At 37.3% G+C, this 16,087-nt stretch overlaps 1 protein-coding gene across 1 annotated transcript in view; it reads left to right on the top strand.

Annotated features, from left to right (window-relative positions):
- LOC106504254 overlaps positions 1–16,087 on the top strand; it is an 86,531-nt gene that overhangs the window by 24,919 nt on the left and 45,525 nt on the right. The window contains exons 9-13 of the mRNA XM_021066793.1: positions 380–484; positions 2,457–2,510; positions 3,085–3,189; positions 5,597–5,701; positions 7,884–7,988. Of these exons, the coding sequence (XP_020922452.1) occupies positions 380–484; positions 2,457–2,510; positions 3,085–3,189; positions 5,597–5,701; positions 7,884–7,988 (474 nt within the window). The remainder of the gene's footprint in view (positions 1–379; positions 485–2,456; positions 2,511–3,084; positions 3,190–5,596; positions 5,702–7,883; positions 7,989–16,087) is intronic.

Here is a 16,087-nt window from a genome sequence, read left to right as displayed (position 1 = left end):
CCCCCAAAAAAAGCTCAAGGGAAGAAAAAAAAAATTTTTTTTCATTTTTGGCTACCCCACGGCATATGGAGCTCCTGGGCCAGGGGTCAGATCCAAGGTGCATTTGAGACCTAAATTGTGGCAACACGGGATCCTTAACCCGCTGTGCTGGGCTGGGGATTGAAACCATGTCCCAGCACTCCCAAGACGCCTCCAATCCCAGTGCACCATAGCAGGAGCTCCAAGGGAAGAAATTCTCACTCCACCTTCATTACTGACACTCTTTGTACAACTAAACATACTTCATTGTGAGCCAATATCTGTAATACATAGTCATTCAATGCTTTTGTCCCATTCTAAGTTTTTTCAGTTTTGCTTATATTCTTCTCTTTTTTCCAAGGAGAGGTTGTTGATGTCAATAAATTGGATCCTATTTTGCAAAACATGGGAATGAAACTTACAGGAATGGAAAGTAAAGACTTGATAAAGAACCTCCCTGTTGATGGTAAGCCTTTACATTTTTTGCACTGTTGAAGATAATCTGAGATACATATATGGTTGCTCATCTATAAAATCACTTCTGAAAAAAGTTTACTTGCCATTAAGAAGGCATTTATAGAAGTTTAGAAGTGAACTCAAAAATAAAATAGGAAGATGTTCTTTCTCATTTTATTAACATATGTCAGCAACTCCTTTAACTTTGGATATAAAGGAATCATGAAAATGTACACAGGATCGTCATTAGGACTATAAAAAGTGAGGGAAAAAACAAGCAGTTGGGGGCAAAATTGCACCAAAAAACAGTCTGGAAAGAGGTTAGTGCAGAAAATGTAGAAAAGAGTAAATCAAAGGAGAGTATTGACATGAGGGACACATTTCATAGTGTGTGATAAGGCACATTCCCTTTCTCAGAGCCCTGGGCCATCAAACATTCAGGTCATTGTGTATGAAATGCTTCCCTGTTTGCGTAAAATCCCATGTTCCTAAGCCAGAATCCATGATTCAAGCATTGTATTCTTATGTTTATCCCTTTATGACCTAGAAATAAACTCTGAAATCAGTTAAAATTGAATTAGGGCTAAAACATCATGGATCAATGAAAATATTATGCTAAGTGAAAAAAGCCACGTATTGTATAATTCGATTTATATGAGATGTCCAGATTTGGCAAATCTGTAGATACAGCGAATAGGCAATATTTCCCAGGACTGTGTGTGGATAGTAAAGGGAGATGGTGACTGTAAGTTAAAAGATAGGAGGTTTGGGGTGGCCAAAATATCGTAGTGTTAGATTGTGGTGGTGGTTGCTCGGGTCTCTGTGTATATACAAAAGAAAAATCTAATTGTACATTTTTAAATTCACCATAGTACATGAATTATATTCACATCAGTTTAATAAGTCTGCTGTGCTGTGTAGCACTGGGAACTATGTCTAGTCACTTATGATGGAGCATGATAATGTGAGAAAATAGAATGTATACATGTATGTGTAACTGGGTCACCATGCTGTATAGTAGAAAATTGACAGAACACTGTAAACCAGCTATAATGGAAACAAAAATCATTATTCAAACTAAAAAAAATTAAGTCTACTAAAAAATTAGTAATGGCTTACTTGAGTTTTTAGATAGAGGAGAAAAAGAACAAAAATTCTTCTCTGCTTAGATTTAGTAACACTGTGGACAATTGATACTTTCTTCTGGCCACTTTCTGTTATTCATAGGTTATCAGTAAAAATATTAAATTATTGGGAATGCTTTTGTATTTTGTCATAATCTCTGTTATTGTTATTGTGTTTCTCAATAACTTGAAACTTCTAGTTAAATGTCTGTCATCTGCAATTATGCAAAAATAAATAATATTTATTAGAGAGAACATTTTTAGTTGCTTTTTACCTAATAAAGAAATATATCTGAGATTCTATAATATCCTTGATTTCTGAGTTAATGCTGCCTCTGTAACATTTCATTTTAATGTATTTTTAATTGATTTTTACAAATAGAGATATTGAACTACCTTACAAAATATCTCATGTTAATCACTGGAATAAGGATTGATTCACTTACACAGAACAAAGGAGCAGGAAACTTTATCTGAGTAAAGACCAGAACTACTAATTATCAACTCATTATGTAGGATATAATTTCTAAAATTCAAACTGAAGCTTTAATATGTAGTACATACAAGTTGTAAATCCTTTTCCTTGTGCTTGATGAAAACAGTAGAGTTTTCTAAGGCATAGGTGCCGTGAAGCAGACCCTCTTGGAAAAGATGACAATTTTGTATCTCACCTTGACCTTCTGGAGATCTAATTTGATATTTCACAATGAATCAAAGCTCTAGTAATATTCTAGAACTTCTGCCTCATGATGGGGATAAATATAGGGTAAAATGGTAGAGAGCATATCAATTCCTTTTTTATTCTGAATTTTAATTAGTATCAGTGTTATGTCTATATTTGACTTATTTCTTTAACAGTTGATCAGAAGATTGAAATGAAAAAGTTAATGGATTCATTGAAAGCTTTTAAAGGTGAGTAGCAAGTTACTATAAAATTCTATTAAGTTTTTAAATATTTTCTCAATTTACCCAAATTGGCATATTTTGTCTCATTTTACTTTCCAGTGAAATATTTCCTCCTATAGTCTTATTTGACCTTACTTCTTTTTTAAATTTAACAATATGATTAAAATTCTGTATTTTGGTAAGCAATTTAGAGGAAATATTTCTAATAAATCAATAATATGATTTACTTCAACAAGTTCAAATGCCTCTTTATAGGAATAGCAAATAACAAGTTAAAGCTTTAATAAGGAAGGAATCAAAATACTAGTGTCTTTATGAAGAGAATTTAAAAGCTCCCTTCAAATACTAATTTTTCATGCCAGAATTTAAAATTTCCCCTTTTCTAATTTTCTGGGTAATCTTAAAAGCAAACTTACTTCTCTGCTGCATTAGATGAAAACAAATCCGTCACTAAGAGACTTATACCCACTTACTACTTCAAGCTGAAGATGATACAGCACAGTTGACAATTTTTTCATTATTTGGAATGAATATACGGTCCCCTAAACTGTCAAGCACTAATGTTCTTATCTTTTGAAAGGAGAAAAAATTGATACCAATGATCTTCTAAAAGTTCTGGGAAACATGGGGGTTGAGCTCACTGAAAGTGAACTTGTGAAGCTGCAGCAAACAATACCAACAGATGGTGAGCCCTATAGATGCCATAGGAGCTTTTCCAGGGTGCTGGGTTTTGAGGGTTGTTTAAGCAATTCTAAAATTCTGTTTCTGTATTTCTTCTAAAAAGTGCTGAAAATGATTAGGAAAAGTAAATTCACTGATTTATCTGAGAGTCACCAAGCTCTTCAACCATAAATTCTGCCATCAGAGCTGATGCAAATTGTAATTACCCATTCCGGCTACTGAGAGGCTCAGATGATATGAAGGTAAAGGGAAGGAAACTGAGAGAAGTGAAAGACTAGTAAAAGGAGGAGAAAGGAGAAGGAAAAGGGACACAAAGAAGTAATGATTGTTTTCTGCATAGTAGAGGCTCCCTTGCAGTCTTTGCAGCTGCCAAACAGTGTGTACATTTTTGTCACAAAGACAATTTTCTTTTTCCTAAAATAATTTTTATTTGATGGGAATGTGGAACAGATTTATCATGAAAAGAATTTTAAAAATCTCTTACTGGAATTGTGCAGTTGCCCAGTATGGCCAGACACTGCCAGACTTGTGACTGCATTCTTTTCCTTCTGATATAAATTGTACCTGTTTATATATAGCTACTGGATAAATAGCTACTGGAAAGGTATATCTGAACAGACTGTCAGATGGTGTAAAGTCTATGAAAGGTATTTAAGGAGCATGATTAGCAGAAAAGTCTGCTAAGTATCAACACACATCTATACCACTGGATTTTTGAATCATATCTACATTCCTATATTTAGATTCCTTATTTCATTACACAGTGAATGTAATGTGATATAATTACCCCTCATATGATTGCAAGGAGTTCATTCTATCTTGAATATCTCTAATAGCATCCCCAAAGAATCATTTGAAATCTAATTGATAAGGCAAATAATGTAAAGAACATTAGATAGTTTTCTGGGGATTTGCTCAATAACAACCTTTATACAGAGGCTTTTGGAGTGATTATTAATGTAATCTTATTGCATGGGTCAAATTATTTTCTATAATATATTCTTTCCCAAAGGCCAGTTAAGTTTTTTTAATGTTGGAAAAAAAAGAAAAAACATGCAATCATGGCCAAGATGCTTTTTAAATTCTTCCTCTTCCTATCAGCTTTTAGAACAAGAGACAAAAAGAGAGTAGAAAGGGAAAGAGAAAGGATTACAGCTTTTACTAGCTTAATATTTGATGAGAGAAATCTCTTGCAAGTGATAGCCTCTGACATTCCAGAATAATGGCAGTCAGCAACAATCTTTGCAAGGTTTTGTGTTGTCAGTGACATTCTTCCCTTAGAGCAATTACATCCATTTTTATAATCTTTATGATATTTAATATGCTTTTTTTATTTTTGGGGGGAGTCTTTTTTAGGGCCACACCTGCAACATATGGAAGTTCCCAGGCTAGGTGTCTAATCGGAGCTATAGCCTCTGGCCTACGCCACAGCCACAGCAACGCTGTGGTCAAAATTTATTTATTTATTGTGGTCAAAAAGACCACAATAAATAAATAAATAAAATGCACATAATATAAAATATATATATATAAATCTTTTGATCCAGATCCAAGCCACGTCTGCAACCTACACCACAGCTCATGGCAATGCTGAATCCTTAACCCACTGAGCAAGGCCAGGGATTGAACCTGCGTCCTCATGGATACTAGTCAGAATCATTTCCACTGAGGCACGATGGGAACTTCTTTAATACACTTTTTAGATTTTGCAGAAGCAAAACGCTGATGATCTGAAGCTTGAACTACCACTCTCAGCTGATGCTTTGATTTTGTTTCAGGAACAAACTTGCACAGTATTCTCCTCATAGTTCCCATGGGGACAATCCCTCCATTGGCATTCTTTTGTCCCCTCTTTTAACAGATGATTATTACTCAATACTGCAAAAAATAAACACACTGTCACTGCCCTTCCCCACCGCAAGTAATGCTTCGATCTCAGAATATTTTTATCTAAGTTGTTCCTGACATCATTTTAGGTGATTTGTGTGCCCATTCACTAATACAAATAAGTTGAACATTTATCTTTATTTTTATCATATTAAATTGCACATAAGGGAGTTCCCGTCGTGGCGCAGTGGTTAACGAATCCGACTAGGAACCATGAGGTTGCGGATTCGGTCCCTGCCCTTGCTCAGTGGGTTAACGATCCAGCGTTGCCGTGAACTGTGGTGTAGGGCGCAGACGCGGCTCAGATCCTGCGTTACTGTGGCTCTGGCCTAGGCCGGCAGCTACAGCTCTGATTCGACCCCTAGCCTGGGAACCTCCATATGCCGCAGGAGCGGCCCAAGAAATGGCAAAAAGACCAAAATAAATAAATAAATAAAATGCACATAATATAAAATATATATATATAAATCTTTTGAAATCATTTGTGTTTTTTCTTCATGATTCTTTCCTGTTTGCTTCCTGAGGAGGAATAGTTAAAATCAATAACATAAACAATGTTCTGGAAAACCTGGGGACTGAACTCACAGAAAAGGTACATGAAGATCTGACAGAAAGTCTTCTACTTCATGGTGAGCATTGTAGATAACAATTAGTCTTAGAACAGAATTCACATTTATGGGCTTGCGTAAGAGAATATATATTAACTAGTGATATTTGGTATAATAAAAAAAAAGCATTTCGCCAAAGATATGGATAAGCCAGTCCTAATTTAAGAATAGGACATGTGTTATTTAGCATAAGCTAAATTTTTATTGAAAAATAAACCTCAAAATATGTCATGCTTATTTATTTCTCCCACAAAAGCCCAAGACGGGAATATTTTTGGCTAGTAAGCAGTGGCTTTTCTCCATTCAGTGAGGTTGGGATCCAAGTTCCTACCATCTTGGATAACCTTGGATAGCCTTTTGTAGCCAGTTAATGGAATGGGGAAGAGAACGTGAAGGAGATGTGACACACATCATTTCCACAACCATTCCTTTGATGAGAATGGGCTACATGGCTACATCTAAATGCAAGGGAGGTAGGTTGGCGGAAATGTTGTATCTCGCTGGGCATCTGCTTCCATCTATAATTCTGAATTATGGAAGGAAGTAAGAGTATTGGTAGATAGCTAGCTAGGGGTATTTTGCCACAGAATCTATCTCTTAATTTTTATAAATGAAGGACTAAACAATGAAAAAATATGGGGTATCTCTCTCTGTTTCCGAAGTCCATAGTCATTAACTTCTTCCCATCTGTATTCTTAGCATTGCTCCAAAAATAATCAAGACCACTCAAATTAGGAAATGCTTATGGGCCAGGATGAAATATTTGGAATAGGTAACATCCTTACTAAATAATCATTCCTCAACCACTACTCTTCTTAAATGACCATTACTCATTTCATTGGTACACATTTTGCCAGGGGAATATTTCCAGCTATTATGTCTGTGCTGAAGACCTCCAGATCTCTAGTTTAGGATTCTCCCTTGAATATAGATCAGTATATCCAAAACTCCTATTTATATTCTTCCTTAAGCATTCTAAAACATAATTTCTTTTCATACATTGGTTTCTATCTCAGTGGGTCACATTCAAACAAGTAGAACATAGAAATCTAGAATGTTTTTTACTGTCCTTCACTCCTTACTCTCCTCTGCTAGTACCCATTAACTGTCAGATCTACTTGTCTCTAGCAACAGGTTATCTCCTTTTAAATCCTTCTCTTCCGGAGGCATTAGAATGCTGTACCTAAAATATAAATATACAATATTGTTTCCCTGTTTAAATGTCTTCAGTGGCTTGCCATTGACCACAAAAAATCCAATTTCTCTAGTCCAAGAATGGAATCGAGAAGGTTCTCTGGTATCGGGTCTTGGTTTCCAGTCTTTTTTTTTTTTTTTTTAATTTAATTTATTTATTTATTTTTTCCCACTGTACAGCAAGGGGATCAAGTTATCCTTACATGTATACATTACAATTACATTCCCCCCCCTTTCTTTTTTTTTTTTTTAATTACTCTGCCTCTCATTTTGCTCTGCAGTCACATTGAAGTGTCTGAATGCCTGTATTATATATGAACAACTTTCGGTGGTGGTAACAGGAAGGTCACCTATTTACTGAGAAAAAAATCTCCTTTTCTTTGGTAATAAGTATCTGTTCATGTATCCATCTCGCCATGATAGACTGAGATACTTGAATGCAGATACTTTTCAGCATCTACTATATTTCTTCTTGATGTCTAGTATGGTGCTTAAAATTTAGCAGAGTCAAAATCATTCAAAAGTTTTTTGCTTTTGAATGATTTTGAATGAATAATGCCCTTTATCATCTAATATTTAACCCATAGCATTCTATATTGTATCCTCTTCCATCTCACTTCATACCTTTCCACAAACACATTCACACACATATAACCTGAAAAATAGATACTTTTCACTGTGAATTAGGACTACTGGAAGTAATAAATAAGGAGTCTCCAGGATCAGAAGCTCAGTAACCTTTGTGAGACTGTCACTGTGAGACTGTCGATATAGGTTTTAAGGAAATATGTTCCATTTCCCTATACCTAGTGACTTTCTGTATACTCTTGGAAAGTCAAATAGAAATTATAATCTTGTCAGAAATGGCAATAACAATATAAAAATGCAAATTGTATTTTTGTTGTATCTTTTATTATAATACTCATTAAAGACATTTAAAGACATAAATGTGTTTTTCATGTTTTAGATAATTTAGTTGCTTTCATGCTCCTTTTCTGTCTTTCTTAAGAAGGAAAAGTTGATATCAACAACCTGAAACCACTTATAGAAGAAATGGATATCAAGCGCACTGGCAAAGAATCTGAACAGCTAAGAGAAAATCTACCTGTTGATGGTATGAATAGTAGCTGCTATTGTCAGTCCCCAAAGGGTATTTTTTTCCTAAGTCTTACAGCTGAGAATTTCTAAAACTAGATTTAGTGATAAAAGTTTAAAATCTTAGGGTACCCGGAGTTCCCGTCGTGGCGCAGTGGTTAACGAATCCGACTAGGAACCATGAGGTTGCGGGTTCGGTCCCTGCCCTTGCTCAGTGGGTTAACGATCCGGCGTTGCCGTGAGCTGTGGTGTAGGTTGCAGACGCGGCTCGGATCCCGCGTTGCTGTGGCTCTGGTGTAGGCCAGTGGCTACAGCTCCGATTCAACCCCTAGCCTGGGAACCTCCATATGCCGCGGAAGTGGCCCAAGAGATAGCAACAACAACAACAAAAAGACAGAAAAAGACAAAAGACAAAAAATAAAATAAAATAAATCAAAAAAAAAAGAAATCTTAGGGTACCCTAAAGTTAGAAAAAAAGGCGCAGATAACTACTGTAGCTGTTGTCAACATTGTCTTAAAGGTTTAGTGATTTCAGTGAGGAAATGGGATGAAATAATATTGAGAAAGATAATATTACCTTTAGTTTCAGATGCTATGATTGTGTTTCTAGGAAACAATAAACTCACAAACTAAAAGAAACATGTTAAACTATTGAGTCTGAGATAAGACATTTTGGTTCAGGTGGTCCAACAGAAGATAAATATGCAAACATGGCTTTCCCTAAGCTTGCAATGACCAAGTAGAAATAAAATTTTAAAAGCATTTGATTTATAACTTCAACAAAACTCATGAAACATATTTTACAAGAAATAGGATCTGTATAAAGAAAACTATAAAATCTTATTAAGAACAAAATAAAACATTAATTAATGTTCTTGAAGAGTAAACTAACACACAGGGTCAGATTGTTAAATCAGATTGACATGAATCAGAGATCTTACCCAATATCGTTTCACCAAAAATGTCAAGAATAGGAGTTCCCGTCGTGGTTCAGTGGTTAACGAACCCAACTAGTATCCATGAGGATGCGGGTTCAATCCCTGGTCTTGCTCAGTAGGTTAAGAATCCAGCGTTGCCATGAGCTGTGGTGTAGGTTGCAGACGTGACGCGAATCCCATGTTGCTGTGGCTCTGGTGTAGGCTGGCAGCTGTAGCTCCAGTTTGACCACTAGCCTGGAAACCTCCATGTGCCGCACATGTGGCCCAAAAAAGACCCCTCCCCAAAAAATGTCAAGTATAAATGCAGTCAGAAAACAAATAGAGGTCTTAGGTGTCAAGGGCAGTTCCATAGTTCCTTCCTTCCAATGTGGGACATGCCATTCTGGTCCGGAATAAATGAAGTTTCCATGTGAAGGTCATAGGATCACTCCATGCAGCAGGAACATTTAAACTATGAAACATCTCCAAAAAGTTGTATAGCCTTTGTGACATTATCCAGGGAGCCATGCCTGATACATCATAGGTTCTATTTGCTTCAGGTAATTCTCGGCCAGAGACATACTGCTAAGGGCAGTTAACACATAAAGACTCTTCCTTATAGCAAAACTCACCAGTCTTTTTACCTAAAATACCAGTTGACAAGGATATTAAACTGGAACATCTGCTTTCTTTTCTGTTCTCTGAGGGCCACCCCTCAAAGAAGGGAGTTAATGAGTTATAGACCACTTGCTTTAACTCTTTCCTCTCAGATGGAAAGATTTTTCTCTAGGTTTACTAAATAAAGATACCAGTTATTCTAAAATTATATATGTATATTCCATGAATGAGGCACATCATAAAATTTTTGTTTTGTCCTTTTTAGGGCCTTACCCATGGCATATGGAGGTTCCCAGAGCCACAGCAATGCCAGATCCAAGCCACATCTGCAACCTACACCACAGCTCATGGAAACGCCGGATCCTTAACCCACCAAACGAGGCCAGGGATCAAACCTGCAACCTCATGGTTCCTAGCTGGATTAATTTCCACTGCACCACAACGGGAACTTCCCATGTGGTTTTCATTTGTATTTCCCAGATGATTAGAGACATTGAGCATCTTTCCATGTGCATGTTGGACATCTGTACATCTTTGGGAAAATGTCCCTTATCATAATACAAGCAGAAAAACACTCTGTGTGAATTGAAACTCTAAACGTAAAACATAAACTAATTAATTAATTAGGAAAATTAAGGAAATATAATATTGGGTTGAGGGAGACTGTCTTAAACAAGACAGGTTGCCAAGAAGCAGGAAAACAAAAAAATGGATGTATTTGCTGAAATAAAAGTTTATCTGCTGAAATAAAAGTTTAATATGTGATATGGGGAAGGCACAGTTTTAGTTAGGATTTGACCAAGAAAGTGGAGTGCTATAGGACAAGGAGTCCATTATAGAGAATAAACTTTACACAGTTATGGGAGTTGGTAAAATCTATGAAGATTATTGCTCTGCTTATTTTATACAGGAGACATAAATTCTTTTTGTTTAACATATCAAGAGATACCATCAAAAGTTGATGTACTAGACTTAGAATAAACTGAAGTAACATAGAGTGACTCAGGAGAGACCCAGCTGATTAAACTATTGCATTCCCAACTATAATATTCTGTGAGGAAAACAAAATCTCCTCACCTTTCGTCATTCTCCATATTTTCTGTCTTCCCTTTGAGTGCCTCCTCATCCCAATTTCTAAATAAAAGATAGTCATCCAGTGATGTGGAAAAACTACAGAAACTGGCCATTTTTCCCTGACCCTAACTTGCCCCACCTTGAGTCTGGTTCCCTGAAAGAACCCTAACTCCTTCCCTGTGGTAAGGGTCTTCCAAAGCAAACAGAGCTTCAAAAGTTTTCCTCCTTATGGTCACCTTTCATCTCTTTCCAAAAACATTTAGATTATTGTTAAGGCTGGGGAATACCAGCATTTGGAAATCAATAGGTAAATATAAGTCCAGTGCTATTTAAATGCTTCAAATAAGGAGGAAAATGATTTTTCCAGTATTTTAGAGAAAAACTGCATATCATCAGTATCAAAACTCAGTAGAGAGATCTTAAATCTATATTTTGGGGTACCCAACATTGGAGGTAGAAAAGTAGATTTAAAAACACCTTGGAGGAGGAGTTCCCGTCGTGGCGCAGTGGTTAACGAATCCGACTAGGAACCATGAGGTTGCGGGTTCGATCCCTGCCCTTGCTCAGTGGGTTAACAATCCGGCGTTGCCATGAGCTGTGGTGTATGGTCGCAGACGCGGCTCAGATCCTGCGTTGCTGTGGCTCTGGCATAGGCTGACAGCTACAGCTCCGATTAGACCCCTAGCCTGGGAACCTCCGTATGCCGCGGGAGCGGCCCAAGAAATGGCAACAAGACAAAAAGACAAAAAAAAAAAAAAAAAAAAAAAAAAAAAAAAAAAAAAAAAAACCTTGGAGCTGTTCCCATTGTGGCTCAGCAGGATACGAACCCGAGTAGTATACATGAGGATATGGGTTCGATCCCTGGCCTCACTCAGTGGATTAAGGATCCGGAGTTGCCATGAGCTGTGGTGTAGGTCACAGACATGGCTTATGGCTAGCAGCTGTGGGTCCGATTTGACCCCTAGCCTGGGAACTTCCATATGCCGCAGGTGTGGCCCTAAAAAAAAAAAAGGAAAAAAAAGAAATGAGGAAATAGAGATAGTTGGAAAATGTAGTTTCACTTTAACTAAGTTGAAATCTCCACAGTCAATACGTTACTGATATTATTACTCATATACACCTTTTTTTACATTATTTCTTTCATAAGGGGGGAAGGTTCATGTACATGACCTGGACAGTATTCTAGAAAGATTGGGAATTGAGCTCACAGAAGAGGAACTTGCAAAGCTATTAGAAGACCTACAAGTTGATGATGAGCACTATATAGATATCTATGCATCTTTTTATCTTTGCCTTATATCTGATACATTTTAAAAAATAGATTTGCTTGTCAGATACATGTTAGAAAATTGCAGGATATCCCAATATTAAAGTCAGAATAAATCTTGAATCTTCATTACAGTTAATCTAAAATAAGCATCAGCTTTCACTCTCTAGACCGAGAATTGCAGAGGGTGCTGTCGGGAATCTAATAGATCTAGATTAATAAGAAAGCAAAAATAATAGGGATATGAAAAACTATAGAGAGAAACGTCAACAGCCCTTTCTTCTGTCCATCCTTCTGTCTACTGAAATCCTCATTCTAAAATGAATTCAAAGATTCTCATCATTATGCATGATCCCTTCTATCTCCATCTGCCTCTTTGATCTCATATCTTCTCTCATTTTTTTCCTCTTCAAACCGCGTTGAACTACTTGTCCTTTCTCATACATAGACTTTTCTCCTTTCTAGACTTTTCTCTTGTCTCAAGCTCTCCCTTTATTTAAAGTCTCCTTTATTCTTCTATATTTCTGATGAACCTCTATGAATATATTAATATAATTAATGCACTACTTACTACAAAAAGCAACCTTAGAATATACTGGGCTAGGTTAATAGTCCCTTCCTCAACTATATGTTCATACATGAAGTAAAGTTACCAGAATACCTGGCCAACTCCAATAATATCTTCAACTTATAATGGCTTCTAAAACATGAGGAAGAGTTCACTTTTTCTGACCCAGATTCTAAGAAATTAGACCTCTGTATTAATGGAGATCATCCTAATTCCTTAAGATCTAGATATTTAATAGATAGTCTCAGGTAAAAATGTAGGGAATTTTTAATGGAGCTTCACTGAGCTTTGTTTTTTGTAGCTAATGAGAAGGTTGGTCTGAAAGAGGTGACGGATGAAGTAAAAGCTACTACAGGTAGGCGAGGCATAATAAATCTAAGATGTTTAATATTTATAGTCATTATATTTTACCATTACCTTTTGAAAAATTTATTGAGGTATAGTCAATTTACAATGTTGTGTTAATTTCTGCTGTACAGCAAAGCGACTCTTTTTTTTTTTTTTTTTTTTTTTGTCTTTTGTCTCTTTAGGGCGGCACCCGCGGCATATGGAGGTTCCCAGGCTAGGGGTCAAATCAGAGCTGTAGCTGCCGGCCTACACCAGAGCTACAGCAATGCCAGATCCAAGCCACATCTGCAGCCTACATCACATCCTTAACCCACTGAGCAAGGCCAGGGATTGAACCCACAACCTCATGGTTCCTAGTGGTATTCGTTTCCATTCCACAACCGAAACTCCAACAAAGTGACTCTTTCATATTATTTTCCATTGTTACCATTATCACTAGGTTGCCATGCTAGTTATGGCACTTATTTCCTTATTTGTTAAATGTTATACCAATTACTAGCAATTCAGTTATTCTGTCATATTTTTCATTAATATACTTTGCTCTTTTTTTTTTAAATTGAAGTACAGGTGATTGAAAATAATGGAGGTCCCTTGTGGCTCAATGGGTTAAACATCTGGTGTTGTCACTGCTGTGGCTTGGGTCACCACTGTGACCTGAGTTCAATCCCTGGCCCCGGAATTTCTGCATACTTTGGGCATGGCCAAATAATAAAATAAAATAAAATATTAGTTTAAGGCATACAGTGCATTTTTATAAATTATACTCCGTAAAAGTTATTATAAAATAATGGCTGGAGTTCCCATCCTGGAGCAGCAGAAACAAATCCGACTCGGAACCATGAGGTTTTGGGTTCAATCCCTGGTCTCACTCAGTGGGTTAAGGATCCGGCATTGCCATGAGCTGTGGTGTAGGTCACAGACGCGGCTTGGATCTGGCGTTGCTGTGGCTGTGATGTAGGCCAACAGCTGTAGCACCGATTGGACCCTGAGCCTGGGAATCTCCATATGCTGCAGGTACAGCCCTAAAAAGCCAATAATAATAATAATAATAATAATAATAATGGCTCTGATTCCCTTGGTGTACAGTTTATCCTTGTTGCTTATCTATTTTTTCATTTTTAAAGTTTTATTGAAGTATAGTTGATTTACAGTGTTGCAATAATTTCTGCTGTTCAAAGTGATTCAGTCATACATGTACACACATCCATAATTTTTTAGATCGTCTTCGCACACAGGTGATGACAGAATACTGGGTAGAGTTCCCTGTGCTAAACAGCAGGTCCCCATTGCCCAGTCATTTCATATACCATAGTGTGCATATGCAAATCCCAAACCTCTAGTCCATCCCTCCTCCACCACTTGTCCCCACTGGTAACTGTAAGTTTGTTGTTTGTTTGTTTGTTTTGTCTTGTCAGTGGTTTCCTTTGCTGTGAAAAAGCTTTTAAGTTTAATTATGTCCCATTTGCTTATTTTTTCTTTTGTTTCCCTTGCCTGAGGAAACAGATAAAAAAAGCTGTTATGATTTATGTCAAAGAGTATTCTGCCTATGTTCTCCTCTGGCAGTTTTTTTGGTGTTCAGTCCTAAATTTAGGTATTTAATCCACTCTGAGTATTTTTTTGTATATGGTGTGAGGAAATGTTCCAATCCCAGTTTTTTATAAATAGCTATCCAGTTGTCCAAGCACCACTTATTAAAGTGATAGCAAGTGACCCCTCTTGCTGCCTTTAGATTTCTCTCTTTATATTTAACTTTTGTCACTTTAATTAGGATAATGTCTTGGTGTGGGTCTGTTTAGATTCTTCTTATTTGGGACCCTCTGTGCTTCCTGTGCCAGGATATCTTTCATTCTTCCAGTTTTGGAAGTTTTCAGCCATAATTTGCTCAAATGCATTTTTGTTTTGTTTTGTTTTGCTTTGCTTTTGCTTTTTTTTAAGGCCGCACTCCTAGCATATGGAGGTTCCCAGGCTAAGGGTCTAATTGGAGCTGCAACTGCCATCCTACACCACAGCTCATAGCAACAATGGATCCTTAGCCCACTGAGCGAGGCCAGGGATGGAACCAAAAATCTCATGGTTCCTAGTCGGATTCGTTTCTGCTGTACCACAACGGGAACTCCTCAAATACATTTTTTTTTTTTTTTTTTTTTGCTTTTCTAGGGCCGCTCCCGCAGCATATGGAGATTCCCAGGCTAGGGGTCCAATTACAGAGCTGTAGCCACTGGCCACAACAACAAGGGATCCGAGCCACATTTGCAACCTACACCACAGCTCACGGTAACGCCGGATCGTTAACCCACTGAGCAAGGCCAGGGATCAAACCTGCAACCACATGGTTCCTAGTTGGATTCGTTAACCAGTGAGCCACGACGGGAACTCCTCAAATACATTTTTGATCCCTCCTCTCTCTCTCTCCTTCTTGCTGGTACCCCTATAATGTGAATCTGTATGCTTAATATTATCCCAGAAATCTCTCAAACTGTTTCCATTTTTTGAAATTTGTTTTTCTTCTTACTGTTATGATTAGATTATTTCCATTATTCTGTCTTCCAGATCACTTATGCATTCTTCTGTATCACTTAGTCTACTACTCATCCCTTCTACTGTCTTTTATTTCAGTTATTTAACTTCTTATTTCTGATTGGGTCTTTCTATATTTTCTAGTTCCTTAAGATTTTCACTGTGTTCATCTATTCTTTTCCCTAATTCAGTTAACATTTTTATTACAAATGCTTTGAATTCTTTATCTGGTAAATTGTTTATTTCTGTTTCATTATTTATTTTCTCAGGGGTGTTCTCTTGCTCTTTCAGTTGAGATCAGTTCCTGTCTTTTTATTTTGCTTAACTTTCTCTGCCTCTATGAATTTAGGTGAAACAGTTCTCTCTGTTATAGTCTATCTATCAGTGTCCTCAGGTAGGAGAATCCCTATATGGACTGCATGTTCCCAGTGCCTTTGGTGGAAGAGCTGGACTTGATGTGGATGCAAGTCAAGTCTTTTCTCAAGGTGTGCTGGTAGCACTCACCTTGGTGAGGGTTGTGCATGGAGATGGAATGGATAGAGCTGGAGCCGGTTATGAGGTAGGACTCCTTTCTACTCAATGGCCTTCATCACCTTATTTGCATTGAGGTCTGATCTCAAAATACTGGAGCTGAAGCCCTGAGGGTGGGACCTGGGTTGGCTCTGTTCCTGTTAAGTATGTGCTTTTCCCTCTCCCAGCCCTGAAACCCTTGCCCCAACTGGAGGTAGGCCCAAGCTAGGGAATCCTGCATGTGCTCTCAGCTCATGTCAGCTACAGACAGAACTCCAATTTGTCTCCAATGTGCAGTG

This window comes from Sus scrofa, chromosome 12 (assembly GCF_000003025.6).
Source record: "Sus scrofa isolate TJ Tabasco breed Duroc chromosome 12, Sscrofa11.1, whole genome shotgun sequence".
Classification (NCBI taxonomy): domain Eukaryota; kingdom Metazoa; phylum Chordata; class Mammalia; order Artiodactyla; family Suidae; genus Sus; species Sus scrofa.
The sequence above is the reverse complement of the archived record's forward strand: the minus strand, read 5'-3'. Positions and strand labels throughout refer to the sequence as shown.